Source organism: Protomyces lactucae-debilis (genome assembly GCF_002105105.1).
Source record: "Protomyces lactucae-debilis strain 12-1054 chromosome Unknown BCR37scaffold_4, whole genome shotgun sequence".
Taxonomy (NCBI): domain Eukaryota; kingdom Fungi; phylum Ascomycota; class Taphrinomycetes; order Taphrinales; family Protomycetaceae; genus Protomyces; species Protomyces lactucae-debilis.
Genome location: NW_024467996.1, coordinates 367,108 through 381,912, shown reverse-complemented (window position 1 = coordinate 381,912; position 14,805 = coordinate 367,108). Strand labels below are relative to the sequence as shown.

The 14,805-nt window shown below is 51.0% G+C and overlaps 11 protein-coding genes across 11 annotated transcripts; 6 read left to right on the top strand and 5 right to left on the bottom strand.

Moving 5' to 3' along the window:
- Positions 1-217: 217 nt before the first annotated feature.
- Positions 218-751, top strand: BCR37DRAFT_344413 (uncharacterized protein; the record flags this gene model as incomplete). Its single annotated transcript, XM_040867562.1, has 1 exon — positions 218-751. One exon carries the CDS (start codon positions 218-220, stop codon positions 749-751), a length of 534 nt encoding a protein of 177 aa, XP_040727082.1.
- A 125-nt stretch (positions 752-876) lies between these two features.
- BCR37DRAFT_391368 (nucleoporin Nup120/160-domain-containing protein) lies at positions 877-3,957 on the bottom strand (the record flags this gene model as incomplete). Its single annotated transcript, XM_040871001.1, has 1 exon — positions 877-3,957. The coding sequence occupies one exon, from the start codon at positions 3,955-3,957 to the stop codon at positions 877-879; it is 3,081 nt and encodes a 1,026-aa protein (XP_040727081.1).
- Positions 3,958-4,119: 162 nt separating this feature from the next.
- On the top strand, positions 4,120-4,533 carry BCR37DRAFT_391367 (uncharacterized protein; the record flags this gene model as incomplete). Its single annotated transcript, XM_040871000.1, has 1 exon — positions 4,120-4,533. The coding sequence occupies one exon, from the start codon at positions 4,120-4,122 to the stop codon at positions 4,531-4,533; it is 414 nt and encodes a 137-aa protein (XP_040727080.1).
- A 151-nt stretch (positions 4,534-4,684) lies between these two features.
- On the bottom strand, positions 4,685-5,224 carry BCR37DRAFT_377283 (elongin-C). Its single transcript, XM_040868779.1, has one exon. The coding sequence runs from the start codon at positions 5,094-5,096 to the stop codon at positions 4,737-4,739; it is 360 nt and encodes a 119-aa protein (XP_040727079.1). The 5' UTR covers positions 5,097-5,224; the 3' UTR covers positions 4,685-4,736.
- On the top strand, positions 5,187-5,861 carry BCR37DRAFT_243291 (uncharacterized protein). Its single transcript, XM_040866571.1, has one exon. The coding sequence runs from the start codon at positions 5,267-5,269 to the stop codon at positions 5,828-5,830; it is 564 nt and encodes a 187-aa protein (XP_040727078.1). The 5' UTR covers positions 5,187-5,266; the 3' UTR covers positions 5,831-5,861.
- BCR37DRAFT_377279 (uncharacterized protein) lies at positions 5,825-7,308 on the bottom strand. The gene has a single exon (XM_040868778.1). It carries the CDS (start codon positions 6,883-6,885, stop codon positions 5,893-5,895), a length of 993 nt encoding a protein of 330 aa, XP_040727077.1. The 5' UTR covers positions 6,886-7,308; the 3' UTR covers positions 5,825-5,892.
- Positions 7,309-7,472: 164 nt separating this feature from the next.
- BCR37DRAFT_344627 (rho-gdp dissociation inhibitor) lies at positions 7,473-8,072 on the bottom strand (the record flags this gene model as incomplete). Its single annotated transcript, XM_040867574.1, has 1 exon — positions 7,473-8,072. The coding sequence occupies one exon, from the start codon at positions 8,070-8,072 to the stop codon at positions 7,473-7,475; it is 600 nt and encodes a 199-aa protein (XP_040727076.1).
- An 84-nt stretch (positions 8,073-8,156) lies between these two features.
- BCR37DRAFT_377278 (uncharacterized protein) lies at positions 8,157-9,299 on the bottom strand. Its single transcript, XM_040868777.1, has 2 exons — positions 9,163-9,299; positions 8,157-9,119 (listed from the first exon to the last, which is right to left on the bottom strand). Exons 1-2 carry the CDS (start codon positions 9,193-9,195, stop codon positions 8,217-8,219), a joined length of 936 nt encoding a protein of 311 aa, XP_040727075.1. The 5' UTR covers positions 9,196-9,299; the 3' UTR covers positions 8,157-8,216.
- Positions 9,300-10,067: 768 nt separating this feature from the next.
- BCR37DRAFT_391362 (uncharacterized protein) lies at positions 10,068-10,757 on the top strand (the record flags this gene model as incomplete). The annotated part of the gene is made up of 1 exon (XM_040870999.1): positions 10,068-10,757. One exon carries the CDS (start codon positions 10,068-10,070, stop codon positions 10,755-10,757), a length of 690 nt encoding a protein of 229 aa, XP_040727074.1.
- A 1,235-nt stretch (positions 10,758-11,992) lies between these two features.
- Positions 11,993-12,628, top strand: BCR37DRAFT_344828 (Senp1 mutant in complex with sumo-1; the record flags this gene model as incomplete). The annotated part of the gene is made up of 1 exon (XM_040867587.1): positions 11,993-12,628. One exon carries the CDS (start codon positions 11,993-11,995, stop codon positions 12,626-12,628), a length of 636 nt encoding a protein of 211 aa, XP_040727073.1.
- Positions 12,629-12,789: 161 nt separating this feature from the next.
- Positions 12,790-13,848, top strand: BCR37DRAFT_340514 (uncharacterized protein; the record flags this gene model as incomplete). Its single annotated transcript, XM_040867366.1, has 1 exon — positions 12,790-13,848. A coding segment is annotated over one exon (1,059 nt), but the record flags the coding sequence as incomplete, so codon positions are not given.
- Positions 13,849-14,805: the final 957 nt, after the last annotated feature.

Sequence of the window (14,805 nt, the reverse complement as noted above, 5' to 3'; positions counted from 1 at the left end):
CTCGCCTGGAGCTTTCTCTTCACCATTCGACATGAAAGCATCCCTCTTTTGCAGCTGGACGGGTATCCTGCTTGCACCCCTCAGCATCGTCTCTGCCATTGATGTGCCTTCCATGCAGCGTGCACGTCCTGCAGCGATAACGAAGCCAGCTACTGAACAGCGTCGCTTGCCCACCGCTCAGGAAGCTGAACGTGCAGCACACGCCAATGCACCAGTGATGCCAGATGTTCTCCCACCCAGTGAGCATTGGGAGGTCAAGCATATGCGGGATGAGCATCACTTGGACTCCTATGATGACGAGTTCTTCTTTAGAACGCACGATCTTGATTCTACTGGCTATTGGACGCCCCAAGACATTGCAGCTTTGTATGGCATCACGGGTGGGTTTGAGCAGATGGAACCCATTGCAGGCGGCGAGGGTAAAGTTGCAGAGGTGACGGACGATGTCATGCAGCAACTCGATACAGACCGTAATGGCAAGATTCAGTTGGACGAGTGGTTGGCATTCAAGAAACGCGGTGGTCAGCTCAAGTCGTATGGCTTTGCTGGACATCACGAAGATTTTGAGCTTGCTTACGACCTGCACCATGTGGAAAAGTATCATGCCGATGATCCAGAGGGCAGTGAAGCGACGTGGTCGCACCCTGAGGATATCGAGCATTTCAAAAAGCACGATGAGATCTTTCATGGACACGCCAATGAGGATCCACTCGCCAATATCCCTTTGAAGTTCCGAAAGAAGGGCTTGTGAAGGGATCCCAATATTTCCTTTTTAACGACCTCATTGCAATTGATTTCCAAACTTCCTTCTTCAGAGTATTGTGTGCATGTAGACGGACAAACTGTCTGCTACCTAATGTATATGGATGCCATATGCTAGGCCAGACCCGAGAGCTGATTGAGTTGTACTTTCATGTTGTGCAACTCTGCCTTGTACTCCTCCCTGACATCCTGCAAACTGAGTAACTTGCGCTTCACCTGTCCCGAGATACCTGCATCCCCATCTTGCTTTTTACGTTTTGGCGGCGACGGCGCATCGCCATGCGTGCCAGACTCCAGAGAACCAACAATCAGCCATTGTTCATCAGGCTCCATACACCTGAGTGCATTGAGAATCGTAAGATAGCCCTCTGTCAAGTCCAAATGCATAGAGACATCAAATGCAGCATGTCGACCATGCGCCTGAAGCACCTGCAGCCGCCTATAAAGCGCACATGCAGCTCCACGGAAATTGCAATGCTGAACACGCCAGCTGTACAGAATACGATGATACGCGGGTGTCGTTTGTGTCGCAAGCATGGCATCGGCTTTTTCTTGAAGCAAATCATCGACTTCCTCGAGAAGGCCAATGAAGGGGTATTGTAGCAATTTGTTGGCTTGTTCAGACTCACATAGCCTTGTGAGGAATTGTCGCAACGGATCCACTTGTTGTGCAGTCATGAGCGTGGGCAGGCATAGATATGCTTCATCGAATTGGCTAGCAGACAGGCCTGCCTGGAACTTGGCCTTCGCAACGGCCTTGTGCTGTGCATCATTTGGAGCCAAGCGTAACGCCAATTCAGCTTCCGAACAGAATCGTAGCGCTTGGGCGTAGCAATGGCGCGCACTGAACAGTCGTGCAATATGCAAGTGATAATCCACAAGTGTGCGACGATCCAGTCTCTCAGAGAGCTTGGTTTCAGCTGCTGCAGGAGATCCTGCGACGAGAGGATATCCCAGTCTTGCAAAGATTTTGGCAGCGTCTTCTGCTTGATCGAGGAGGAGCTTGCCGCGCGCACCCAGGTAACCGCAGAATGCAGAAGCTCCCGCATAATCTGAGAATGTGACCGCCCATTGACCCTCATTGCTACTGACGAGAAACACCAAGATGCGTTCAAGCAAATCACGATAGGGCACCACACCCTTGTGTGCTTCCGCGAGTCCCGCAAAGACTGTCTGATCGGTACCGGTTGTTTGTAACATGGACGTACAAGCTTCCACAACCAGTGTTGTCCGTTTATACGCTTCCAGGTATTTAACAAACAGGTGAGCGCCACGAAAGACGTCTGCTTCGGTGGCATGACAGGCATAGTACTGCAAGATCGCCACGAGCTGAACAAGTGTCTGCTGTGTATTGATTGCCATGTCTCGCTGACCTGCAACATAGCCCGCGAAGCCTGTAACACCCTGCGGGACAACACTACTGCGCAGCTTGAGAACGAACAAGGGCAACATGTCGTTGAGCAAAGACAATAAATCGTGTGTCTTAAGTGGCGCTTCTTGCATAGCCAAAACAACAGGTCTCGGGAGACTCTGCTCGACGCTTTCCTCAAAGCAAACAAACATGAAATCATCGGCACTCAATGTACGGTCTGCGAACGCATAACGACGCAGTGCCGTGTGCAGAGATTCAACCACATCCGGCGTTTGAACTTCGCCAAGAAGTCTGCAGAGACCTAGACAAGTTGTGCGGATGTCCGGTAAGTCGCTGTGTATCCGCGCTACCTCGACGAGCCGTTCAAGTGGATTCGCCTGTCGCACAATCGAAACACGATCTGATTGAGCGACAAGAATCTCGCCAGACTCAGCACGACAGAGAGCATGCGGCTCGCTACCGAGACGATCTAGCTCCAAACAAATCTGTGCAAGACTGAGGTATTGTAGCCGAATGGCTTCTTCTTGCTTCTCTATTAGTTCTGCACCGGTGTCTTCGTCGATTTCAAGGGGGGTTGAATTGCATAGCAGTTCGCGTGCTGCTTGTTGCGCTTGTGCTAAGTTTGTGATGTGCTCCAGAGACACATCTTGCGAGGTGGACGCAGCCAGGGCCCTTTTGAGTGTTGAGATTGGGAGTCGAGAAGGCTGAAAAATCCAACGTTCAAGCAATTTGTCAGTGGCTTCCGCAGGACGCTGAAAGGGCGGTGCAGCAGCAAAAGACCAACCCACTGTCTTTGTTGATAAACTCACCACACCGACTTGAACGAGGGTAAGGGTATCTGACTTCCAAAGGACATGCAGCAGCATTTGATCTGCCGAGATGTGTGTCAGTGCTAGATCAAAGACACGCCATAGACCATTGCGTGGCATTTCTTCACGAAATTGAAAGACCTCTTGTAAGCCCGTCTCGCCCTTAAAGACTTTGAATAGGCCTGGCTGATGAGGACAATAGGTGACGACCATGAATGAGGCTTCATCCTCGTGTAAAGCCAACAGATTGATGGGAACCGGGTCGAGCAGGTATGCTGAGGCTGAAGCTTCTGCACCGGATACATCATGCATGGTAATGAGTTGCCCGGTCTGTAGCTGCCAAATCCGCAATTTCGCGTCGACACTCAGAGTGAAGAGAAGTGATTTGCTAGGCGATGCTTGCATGGCAATGATGAGATTTGCTGGCCGACCTGACCAGGGCAGGATACTCTTGAAGGACTTGAAGAAACTTGAATCACTAAAGAGATGCTCGTTGTAGGAACGTCCATTGTTGGAGAGTCGCAAGAGTCCGCCATCTTCAAGGGAGAATAGGACACTGGTGGGACTGATGGATTTCATGAAGAGTGGACTCCGAATGGAAAAGCTCGGTGCGGCATATTCAGCAATCCAACCATCTGCCTTCTTGATCGATGGGTCCTCAATCTGCTCTGGCGTCAAAATCATGGTATATAGCAAGTGACTCGTCGTGAAGAGATGCACAATGACATTGCCATTGTCGTCGTGTAGACCTGCATTTCTAATACCATCGCCAAAGTCAAACACCGAGGCCGGCCAATTCGCATCAATTGCTTGTAGCGTCAATCGGCTTCCCTGTGTGGTGTAGAACAAGGTCGGCCTGCCTTGTCTGAATAAGACATTGCTGCACACAGCTGCATGGGTGTTGTCAATGTTTCCTGTCGCCCTGGCTACGACGAGAGGCCTGGATTGCCGAAGAGGGTCGACATAGACTTGCGTCAGACAATAAGTCTCGGCGAGTCTGTCTGCGAGTGCCATAGCATGGAGGAACACGTTGAGAGCGTGGTTGCAGCGTGGTCTTGTTTGCTCGTCGTCGCGAAAGTCAAAAAAGTCAAAATCGAGCAAAGAGACAACGAGTAGCGATAGCAGTTGGAACGAAGCCTGTGAAGCTGAGTGAGAGGCGGAAGAGCTTGACGGACGATGGGCAGGAAGGGCCAGCAGCAGGCGACAGAAGTCCCCGATTCATTGGAACCATCGCAGCAAATTGCACAAGTAACGACGATCAATGGCAATAACATCTACACTGTCAGAACGACGACTGCAGAGGGCATCTTGGTTGAACTGCCACCGCGATTCCGCAATACGATGTGGATCCGTCGTGGTGGGTATGTACTCATGGACACGGCGGCATTCGAGGCCAGAGAGAATAAGCTGGCAGGCGAGATTGTCGCAGTGATTCACGATGAAAAGGCATGGCGCAAGTTGCCATATTGGCCTGCGCAATTTACGGCAAGGCAAGGACAGGCTCCTGCTGGCGAGGCGGAGGACGAGGAAGAAGAGGAAGGTGGTAATTTGAATCGCAGACGGCGGTATGACAGTGATGCGTCTGATTGAAGGGAGTCTTGCTGCAATGACACTAGCAAGCGCAATGCTGCTGCTGGACCGAACGAACTGTCCAGGACTTCATGCTGCGCAAACGATGGCCTCCCGGCGCAGAGCAATCAAGATGGACGTGCTCTAGTGCAACGCAATGGTACGTCACGCAGCCCATCGAGCGGTGCACCAATCCACAAGGCATCTACCGAAGAGCCCTCACACTAGATGCAGTAAGTATGCTTGTTCATTGACCAGGAAAGAGGCATACCATCTAGGAAGTCTGCAGCGACCAGCAGATTGAGCGCGTACTCTGGCTGCACCACAAATTCCGGTACCTCCTTCGCGTCCTTGTAGCGTTCATGGAAATAGAGATAGTCAATGACCTTTTCTAGCATGTGCCCTTCGATAGACTCGAGCGTGATGGAATTCGTGCGCGACTCTGCAAACTGAGAGGTGGGCGAGAGCATGGAGGCGAGTGTGCCGGAGACGAGGGCTGCTTTCCTGTGGATGATGAAGTGGAAGCTGTCTGAGGAGACGAGGGTGACATACTCCGACTGCTGCTGGTCGTCACTGTCTGCCATGGCCTTCTCCTTCTGTCTGCTGTCCAGGTAGCTGGAGCCTAGAGGCTTCTTGTCTCTTGTCTCCTGTCGCTCTGAATCTCGCGACTTGAAGCAGCAACCACACAAGAGACAAGCGACAAGGGACAAGCACCGGGGGACGGGCTCAAGAGACAGTACAAGATTAGATCATCATGCCAGGTCAAGCAGCGGCATCCATCAAGCGACGCTCGCCCCTCGCAACCACACTTGCATGGGCATCCGTTGGATCCCTGCTCCTGGGTCTCTCCTATTACCTCCTCACACATCTCTCCTCAGATGCAGGCAATGCTTCCTCTTCTCCAAATACTCGCAAACGGCGCAAGATTGCCATTGCTGCCTCAGACCCCGAGGAAGTCTTACGCGTGCTGGCGAACGCAGCAGACATCAATGATGACCTCACCGTCTTGCTCTACTGCCCAAGTCATAGCAAACAACATGAAGTGCCGAGTCAAATCATGCGCAAGCTTCAAAGTCAAGTATCGCATGTCTTGCGGTACGAGACGAGCACTGGTGTGATTCACATCAGTAGACACATCTCACCAGATCTACTGATCCTACTGCCTTCCAGCGACGCGCAGCATGCTGCTGCCATCAAGGACTGGGTGGGACAAGTCGTCATCTGTGCGCATACAGGGCCAGATCAGCTGCTTGCACGAAATGTCACTTATGTTGAACCAACAGAGTCGACTTTACTTGTTGGTGCATTGGCCGTGTAAATGATATTCGATGCTATTTCTATGTTATGCTTAATGCTGGTATAAGGGAATGCAAGACTTAATCATGATTTGCTTGGCAATGAGGCAAGATGCGCCTCGAGACGCGTCAGAATGTCCTCCTCGCAAATGGTCGCGTCTTCAATGCGGTAAAGCACTGCAAGCTCTGTCAGGACGCTCATGAGCTTGATATCCTGCTTGGCAGCCAGCAGCAAGGCTCGAATCTTTTTACCATCGACGGGCGTTTTGAAAGTATGCGCATCTTCCAGACCCTCCTGCTTGATGCGTTCCAGCAATTTCTCCAAGTCTGCAATGGATCGCGCTTCCTGAGTTGCCAAGGTCTCAACCAGCAATACAAGTCGCCAGTCGCGGCCGAGCTTGCGCACTAACTGGCCAAGCTCCAGTCGACTTGCATCAGCAGTGACGCTTGCTGTGTCTGACACAGGGAATAGTTGTCTGCAAAGCAATTCGAGCGCATTGGTCAGCTTGAGGCGATCTCGAATGATGCCGCATGCAAGGGGATCTTGATACCCTCGTTTATCCTTGGGCATGCGCACGTCTCTGTATGGTAACAAGGCAATGGCGAGCCAAAGTCTGCCGTCGAGATAGGCGTCGTAGTGTTGCATCAATGCAGGTTCCTCCCGACAGATGCGCATGGCCCGTTCAAGTGCTTCGAAATTGGCTGTAGAGACATCACTTGGCAACGGCGCAAAGACAACTTCATACAATCCACTTGATTGAAGTGTTTTGAGTGCGCGTGCTGGATCAATACCCCGTAGCATCTTGTACACTTCAAGACCGATACGCTCCCTCACGACTTTGCGATCAAGCGCATCGCGCACTTCTCCTGCTGCCAGACACGCGAGGGTCCCCTCTTCAATCTCAAACCCGAATTGACTTGCAAATCGTACGCATCGCAGGACACGTAGAGGGTCATCGAGGAATGTCTGTCTCGGTGGGAGGGGTGTCTGGATGAGACCACGCTTCAAGTCCGTCAATCCCCTACCCGTTGGATCTTCCACTTTCTCTGAATGCACATTGTAGTAGAGCGCATTCATGGTGCAATCACGTCGTTCTGCATCTTCAAGTAATGTGCCCACGCCCGTGATACTTGGCGTTCGTGTATCGCCAGACTCTGCATACGATTCTGTCCGTAGCTGCACAAAATCCAACTCCAATCCAAGGAACCTTGCTGTTGCTGTATCCAAATGCTTACTCTTCTCTGGATTCGCTTGAATCTTGGCAATCGTCCCCGTTGTGAGGTCAGGATGCGCTTTTGCTAGAAACGCAGCAAATTGTTGAGCAAAGGCATGACCAGAGAGGGAACTGACTGCAATGTCAATATCGTGGCTTGGCTTCTCAACGAGCTTATCACGCACCCATCCGCCTGCATACCGGATCTCAACGGTTGGATCGCTAAAGGCGCATTGTGCATGGGCTTCTTGAAGGAGGTGTGTGAGTTTTGCTTCATCTGCTGCGAGTGTGAGACTGGGTGCCATAACGTTGAAGCAGGAGCTATAGACGTGCTTGTAGGAGGTTGCGCCTGGCTGGCTTCGTTTCATAAGACGTCGAAAACTACCGCGCGTACCGTGCATTCATGATCTATGTTGTCGTTATGGGTATAAGAGGGCTATAGCAGACCATGTCACTTGTCCTTCCACTCCTTCTCAATCTTGACGCTCCAGTCAAAGTCAAGGTGGACATGCCCGTCATCATCCACAAACCGCGAGCGACAATCATACCTGCCCCTACCCAACATCCCCGATGGCGCTTCCTCTTCAGCGAGCCGTTTCGCATAGATTTGTTCAGCAGGGCCATAACTACCCAGCATCTCCTCCACTGAATCAAGCTTAATGCCTGACCGCTTCACGACTTGTAGGTATTTGAGACCACTCACAACATCACGCTGCACTCTGAAACGAATGGTGAGGCTGTACACGACACCTTCTTTCACAATAAAGGGTGTTTCCTTGAGTTTCTTGATGGCTGCTGCATCTTTCAAGGGAACGGTAATGTCTGGTCTGCCAGCGACATGCAGAGAGATGGAGTCAATGAGGACTTTTGCAGGTGTTGAAGGGTCGAGGATGATGGGAGTGGTGGTGGAGGTGATGCCTAGACTTGCCTTCCACTTGTTGAGTGATTCATCGTTTGCGTCGAGTTGCGCATACTCTTCAATGGTCTTGGAGGGACCTTGGGGTTTGTACTGTGAGCTGACTGTTCCTGCGAAATCGTCCTGGTCTGCCATCTTGTGTCGTATGTGTATTGAATGGATGGGGTGATGGAGCGTTTGCTGCTTCCGTCGCGCTTTGGAGTTTTGAACGCGACGTGTCAGCACCAGACTAAACAATGTACAGTACTATATTTTAGTAGGGGATAACTAGATTACTGTCTATACGGCTGCATATCTCACTGCATAGCCCTGCCGTCCCAGCTTCCGATCCTCCTCCACATCAAAGGCCCGTCGAACACCCACAGCAGACCAAGGAATCGCTCTATCCACACGATCCCTCACTTCCCCAGCCTTCGCCAATGTCTCATCCACCTTAAAGACCTCTCTCTTCTCCTCCAAATACGCTTGTCCACCAGCCCATCGCCAGAGGGTATTCAACATTTGCTGTGATACGGCACCACCACCCGGTATCAAACTGCCTAGTTTCAAAAAGGGAAAACACGCATAGAAGAACCCCCATGCACTAACTTGTGCTGATTTGACGGTTGTATAGGCAGCGAATTCAACAGGTAGTTGGTACAAGTTTGCACCGCGTGGTGAAGCAGTGTTGAGGGAACTAGAGAGGATTCTGAATGTTGACGTTGCAGCGAGTTGTTGGACACCATTCGCAGCCGTGATGCGGATTCGAAAGTAACCATCTCCGGAACTGCAGGGGATGTGACAGACATTTGTCTCTTGTAAGGATAGGGCCCGTTTATCCTGTGAGGAGGTATAGGTCTTGACTTCAGCCTCAATCGTCGTGCGCGCACTTGACGATAAAGATGTCTGAGGGATTTCTGCAAGACTCGCGACTGTTTGAGCGGGTGTGATTTCAATATCCTTGCCTATCGTACCGCCCAACAGCGCACCCACCGTCCAACCCAACAAACCTGTGCGAAAGCCTCGTTTTTGTAAGAAGATGCGACGGTCTTTTGGGAAGGGTGTCGTGCTTAATAGTGAGAGGGTCAGGGTGGTATTGAAGCGATTGTAAAAGACAAACGGGGAGGCATGGCGGATACAGACGTGGCCTGCGCGGCTATGTGTGATGCGCGTGTCGTCGTGAATGCCCCGTAATACCCATAGCTGTTGTGTTGTTAGCTTGTGTTGCTGTGGTAGGCGAATGTACCGCTGAATTGATGGCTGATGAAGCTACGTTCATCTATATGTCGACGCGTTTGTATGATGCTGGTCGAAGATGTGTTTGTCGATAATCGTCGTCGGCCATGACGTAGCCAGGAACAGATTCAGCATGTAGAGCAACGAGTATAGAGTCTACGTCGAGATTGATGACAGACTCAATGTGCGACAGTGTCTGCCAGCTCATGTATGGTGGATATGGCCGGAACTACGCTGCTTAAGAGCTACGAACGGCAAGCTGAGATAGATGAGTATCATCAAATAGGGCAGTCCAGGGATGTGCCTGCAGGTGTTTGCCGACAGAGCGCCTGAGCTTGTGTGCCTGAGACAGATCAGTCAAGATGGTAGCTCAGTCAATGGAGTCTTGGAGAGCGGGTGCTGATCTGTACATCGGCAGAGACGCGAGGTGATCTGCTGGAGTAGACGAGAGATCTTCTGGGCAGCCGCGCGAGGTTGCCCGCTGTTTGCTGTTGTGCTTGTCATATAAGTCAATCTACTGCTAGTATCAGCTATAATCAGCGAGTATCAGCGAGCATCAGCTAGTGTAGCTATGACAATGGAGCTACAGACTAATGGACTGCAGCAGTGGCAAGAGAGAGTGTGCGTGTGACAGGAAGCAGCAGCCAATCAGCGAGCAGGAAGCCAGCGAAGTGGGCCCGACTCTCTTTCACTCACTCAATTCACTGCCGCAGCTCAGCTTGAACTTCCTGGAAGACTTCAGGGCAGAGAGACAGAGGCACGCGAGGAAGCAGAGGAAAGAGAGAGAAGAGCGTAGAAAGAGAGAAAGAGGATAGAGAGTAGAAAGACAGAACTGGATACAGCATCAGCATCAGCATCAGCATCAGCAGCAGCATGGTCTACTTCTAACCTACTCGACCATCCATCCCAGCTACTATGCACACATCAAGTGACAGCACCACCCAGCAGCAGCAGCAACGACCAGCCTATGCGCGTGATACTCGAGCAGCACGACACACGCGTCGACTGCATCCCCAACCACCCACCATCCCCTCTCTCTCCTTCCCTGCAACGCATGCAAGTGAAGCAGACAACAATCTCCATGCCAGTATCTGCAAGCAATTCCAACAGAGTGCCAATGCCCTGCACATCTGTAAACACGAATGCACACGCACGCTGAGACGACGCTCAACCGCATCCAGTACTTCATCAAGCTTGTCACGGGAGAGCTCAGGCAGTGTCTCACCAATTGCAGTTGGCGGACACCTCGATGATCATATCGATCCACAATTCAGCAATACCATCCAGCAAGTCCTCAATACACTCTTGACATACGAACGTCTCTTCAGAAAGAATGCCATTCCTCAACTCTCACCACAGACAGAACTCACGGATGTCTATGCAGAGATTTCGGAACTCCTTGGAGAACTGACAGCTTATGCGGGTGAAGCAACCGCAGAGATGAGCGTTATTACGCAAGTCTTGATCTCTCTCACCATCAAGAAACATGGACAAGCAGTGACGGAGGCGGTGGCACGGTTTGCTGAGGCATTGAAGCAGGAGTCTGCACGGTTGGAGCATGCACTTGCACGCGAGGAGGAGGAAGCCATTGACCTGGCGTCATGACTTTTTTCTTTCTTCTCTTCTTCTTCGATATACATTTCACCATCTACAGTACATGGATGAATATAGATATACAGATGACCTTCAAGGCTTCCACTGGTGACTAGATTGACTGACCCTAACCCGAATTTCCATTGAGACGCGACGTGTAGACACTCAACAAAACAAAGCGACAAGACGCAAGCATTTCTGTGGGAGCAGAGACGCTCTATCAACAGCTTGAGCGCATGCTTGCAGAGTCAGCACTGACTCGACCCACCCCTGTCAAACGATCCCACGCAACGGCCTTTAAAAAAAACACACTGAATGATGCGGCAGCCATGCAGCAGGAACCTGACCATGCGCGAACTTCTGTGGCTGCGTTGGCGGAGGGCTTGTTTGCTTCTTTCTGCACCTATGCGTATGAAGGCTTAAAGTATCTCACTGGACTCGAATATCAAGCAAGTGAGGATGAAAACGACGGTAGGGATGATGATCGTGCGCAAGAACAAGAGGCTGAGCGACCGCAGCCCATAGACACATCTCAAGCAAGAAGAAAAGCCAGTCGGACCTCCTCTCACAAGATTGAACAGGCCAGACAACCAGAGAATCCATTCGAGTCTGCAGCACGGAAAGCATCCCTAACGGAATTCACAAAACCCCATCCATCCCTGCACGAGCAATTCGCAAGACTCAAGGCACAACAACAAAAAGAGCGCTCTCTACGACCTGATGTGCGCGTCCTCACAACTACTGCGTCGCCTGTGCAACGTGCCTTGTTTGCTGATGGTGGGAAACGACGTGGTACATTGACTCCCCGAACAAGTCAAGATGCTGCTCGTGTACTCAATCAAATGGCACCCCATACAGGACGTATCAGTCGTCGTCACCTCACACTCACAAACATCGCACCACCAGCTATAAAACAGCGACAAGTACCAGGAACGCCTGTATTGCAATCGCCGGCACAACAATCACCACAAACAATCTATCGAAGTCCTGGCACACAACTAGCAAGTCCACTCACGCAGCCTCACCTATTCAAAACAAAGAAACAAGCAGCGAGAACTCGACTTGTTCGAGAGGAACAAGAATCCCTTGCACAACTCATCAAAAAATTGGAGCAAGAATTTCCAGGCCATTATGAATGGAAGCGTGTCGAGGCAGCGAGACGTCAACGGGATGCAGAGATTGAAAGACTTAAAAAACCAGCGCGTGTGCCATTACCGAAGCAAACAGCTAGTCGCGTACAACAAATCATGGCGGGGAATTTGCCACAGGATGAAGTGTTGATAGAGCGATTCAATCAACCTATTCGCGTGGATGATTTAATGACCTTGCGGCCTGGCGCTTGGCTGAACGATGAAGTCATTAATTTCTACATGAACCTCATCAACGAGCGTTCAAAGCAAGACGGTCAATCAACACTACACTGCTTCAATACATTCTTCTACAGCAATTCACTCCTACCAAAAGGCTACGCCGGTGTGAAACGATTCGCTAAACGTGCAAAAGTCGATATTGCAAAATGCGAGATGGTCTTGGTACCGATCCATCTCGGTGTCCATTGGTGCATGTCTGCCGTTAATCGGCGAGAGAAACGAATTGAGTATTGGGATTCCTTGCGTGGTGGACCGGGTCAAGTGCATACGCGGTTACGTGAGTATATGCGGAATGAAGATGCGCAGTTTGCAAAGGAGGAAGAAACGTGGTCAAACTATATTCCACCTTCTGATGAAGCGCCGTTGCAGAAGAATGGTCATGATTGTGGAGTGTTTGCTTGCAGCACGGCTGAATGCTTGGCGAGAGGGGCGCCCGTGGATTTCGATCAGGAGGATATGAGGGAATTGAGGGTACGCATTGCTGCTAGTATCTTAGATGGCAAGATTTACTAGACAATTTACCATAGCCAGGCTGTCAAATGGGTGCTCCCATCTGAACCGGACAATGCCCAATCCCACGCACTTTTACTGCGACGACGACCATGACATCGCCAACCATGGCAAACGAGAAGCTCGCCGACAGTTCGGCCCCTCTACTACAACGTCAGCCAGGGATTGACTATGATAGTCTAAGCTATGTTCAAACACCGCCAGACTCGCTCTTCTGTCCAGTCTGTCGAGCACTCCTCACAACACCGCTACAAACGAAGATGTGCAATCATGTCTTTTGTGCGCGCTGTATTAGTCGTGCGCTTTCAGATAAATTGGAGTGTCCTATTGATCGGACGCCTATGCGTCGTGGTATGGAAGATTGTAGTCCTGCACCGAGACTGCTTGAATCCCTTGTCGATGAATTACTCGTTTATTGTCCATTCAAGGTCCATGGATGTCCCGTCACTGTGTCGAGAGGCTTGCTCAAGTACCACATCAGAGATGCGTGTGACTATGTCCTTGTTCCTTGTGCAAACCCGCAATGCGACAAGTTTTCATTCAGGAAGGATATTGCTGCCATAACGGACACTGCAGATTCCGCGCTCGACGAATTGGATGATAAATTGACGTGCGCGCATACAACAACTGTCTGCGAGCATTGTGGGGACGAGGTGCTTGAAAGCGCCAAAGAGAGTCATTTGGATGAGTGTTCAGCATTGTCGCACACCTGCACCTACTGCACAAGCGAATTCTCAGCTGTTGACATGGCAGGACATCGCTTGATATGTCTTGAGGAACCAGTCAACTGTAGTGCTCACTCACTTGGCTGTACATGGCACGAGAAGCGAATCGCGCAGCCAGCGCATGAGGCCTCGTGCATCTTCAACAGTCTTCGCCCGTACCTCGCTGCACAAGACGCGAAACTGGCTGCATTACAACTCGAAAATGCTAGTCTACGAGAACGCGTCACGGCATTCGAACAACTTCCCATCAACCAAGGCATCGAACCCGTCCTTGAGATTTCAAGCGAGTATGAGCGTGATCGAGCGTACTTGTTTCAACAACTCGAACAGACCGGTACACACATCGAAAACCTCTCCAATGCTATTGCGAGTCTAGAAACACGACAAGCACATGTCATGATGAATGAATCGCTTCGCAATAAGGATGAATTGGCTATGCTGCGCGGTGGTCTGCAAGCGATGCGTCTGCAATTCCATCACTTTCTGCAACAGACCCGTGGACCCCTGTTTTTCAACCACGCACAACAGCAGCAGCAGCAGCAGCAGCAACAGCAAAGTCAAGCTGGTACGGGTGATGCTGGCTCAAGTCGACCGGCAGCAAGAGAACGACAGCCAAGCGATGGCGCGAGACAGCATGTCAAGTTGTAAGACTTGTCGGTTTCTTTGTCCATGAAGCCTTCTCTCAAGCGACAGTCTGCCAATGAAACATTGTCAGGGGCTCAGTAAGCGATGGTAGGCCGCACTTGGACAATATTTTTGGCGATCACTGCTCAGTGCTCAGTGCTCAGTCTCGGCGGGTGCGGTGCGGTGCATCTACTAGGCTCCGAGGCCTAGACAATGTAGACATGACGATGGCCTCTAGGCACAATGCTTTTGAGACGTTCTGGCCATTGTCCTGACAACTAGGCCAAGTAGCACAGGCGGACCTGAGGCGGTGCGCCGGCGGCACCGTGTACTTTCAAAGAGCTCTCCTATTTCTGCCATGTTGGGCTATTGAAGAGTTGAATATCCCAATTCAGACGAGCGAACCATCACCTCGTTCCCCTGTTGAGCGTGAAGGGGAATCAAGGATGCTAGTGATGCCTAAATCAGGCTGATATTCGCAAGATCTGCGCCTCGTCCCGCACAGATCGCATTGCCTCTCTCTTCTCTCTGACTCACTCATACTCTATGGTCCCATCGAGTCTAAACATCACTGCCTAAACAAACTGACGCAGCTGCTGAGCCAATGTACTCATGCGCAATATATGCACTGACACCTTGCACCAGTACCATCCAGGTCTTACAGATCAAGCCCTCGAACAGAGTTAGCGCTTTTGACTAATGCACTAGCCCCTTTACTGTCTTGCCGACTTCGTTTGTACCTTTCTTTGTTCTGCAGCGGAAATCTTGTTGAAGGCCAAGAACGGTATTTTCAGGCTTACCCATCTCGATCAGAAAATCACACTTGCACCA

Bases quoted from the DNA above. Each gene is read 5' to 3' on its own strand.
- BCR37DRAFT_377283 (XM_040868779.1), bottom strand. From the start codon at position 5,096: ATGGCAGACAGTGACGACCAGCAGCAGTCGGAGTATGTCACCCTCGTC.
- BCR37DRAFT_243291 (XM_040866571.1), top strand. From the start codon at position 5,267: ATGCCAGGTCAAGCAGCGGCATCCATCAAGCGACGCTCGCCCCTCGCA.
- BCR37DRAFT_377279 (XM_040868778.1), bottom strand. From the start codon at position 6,885: ATGAATGCGCTCTACTACAATGTGCATTCAGAGAAAGTGGAAGATCCA.
- BCR37DRAFT_377278 (XM_040868777.1), bottom strand. From the start codon at position 9,195: ATGAACGTAGCTTCATCAGCCATCAATTCAGCG. The intron at 9,120-9,162 runs GTACATTCGCCT...ACAACACAACAG, and splicing joins CATCAGCCATCAATTCAGCG to CTATGGGTATTACGGGGCAT.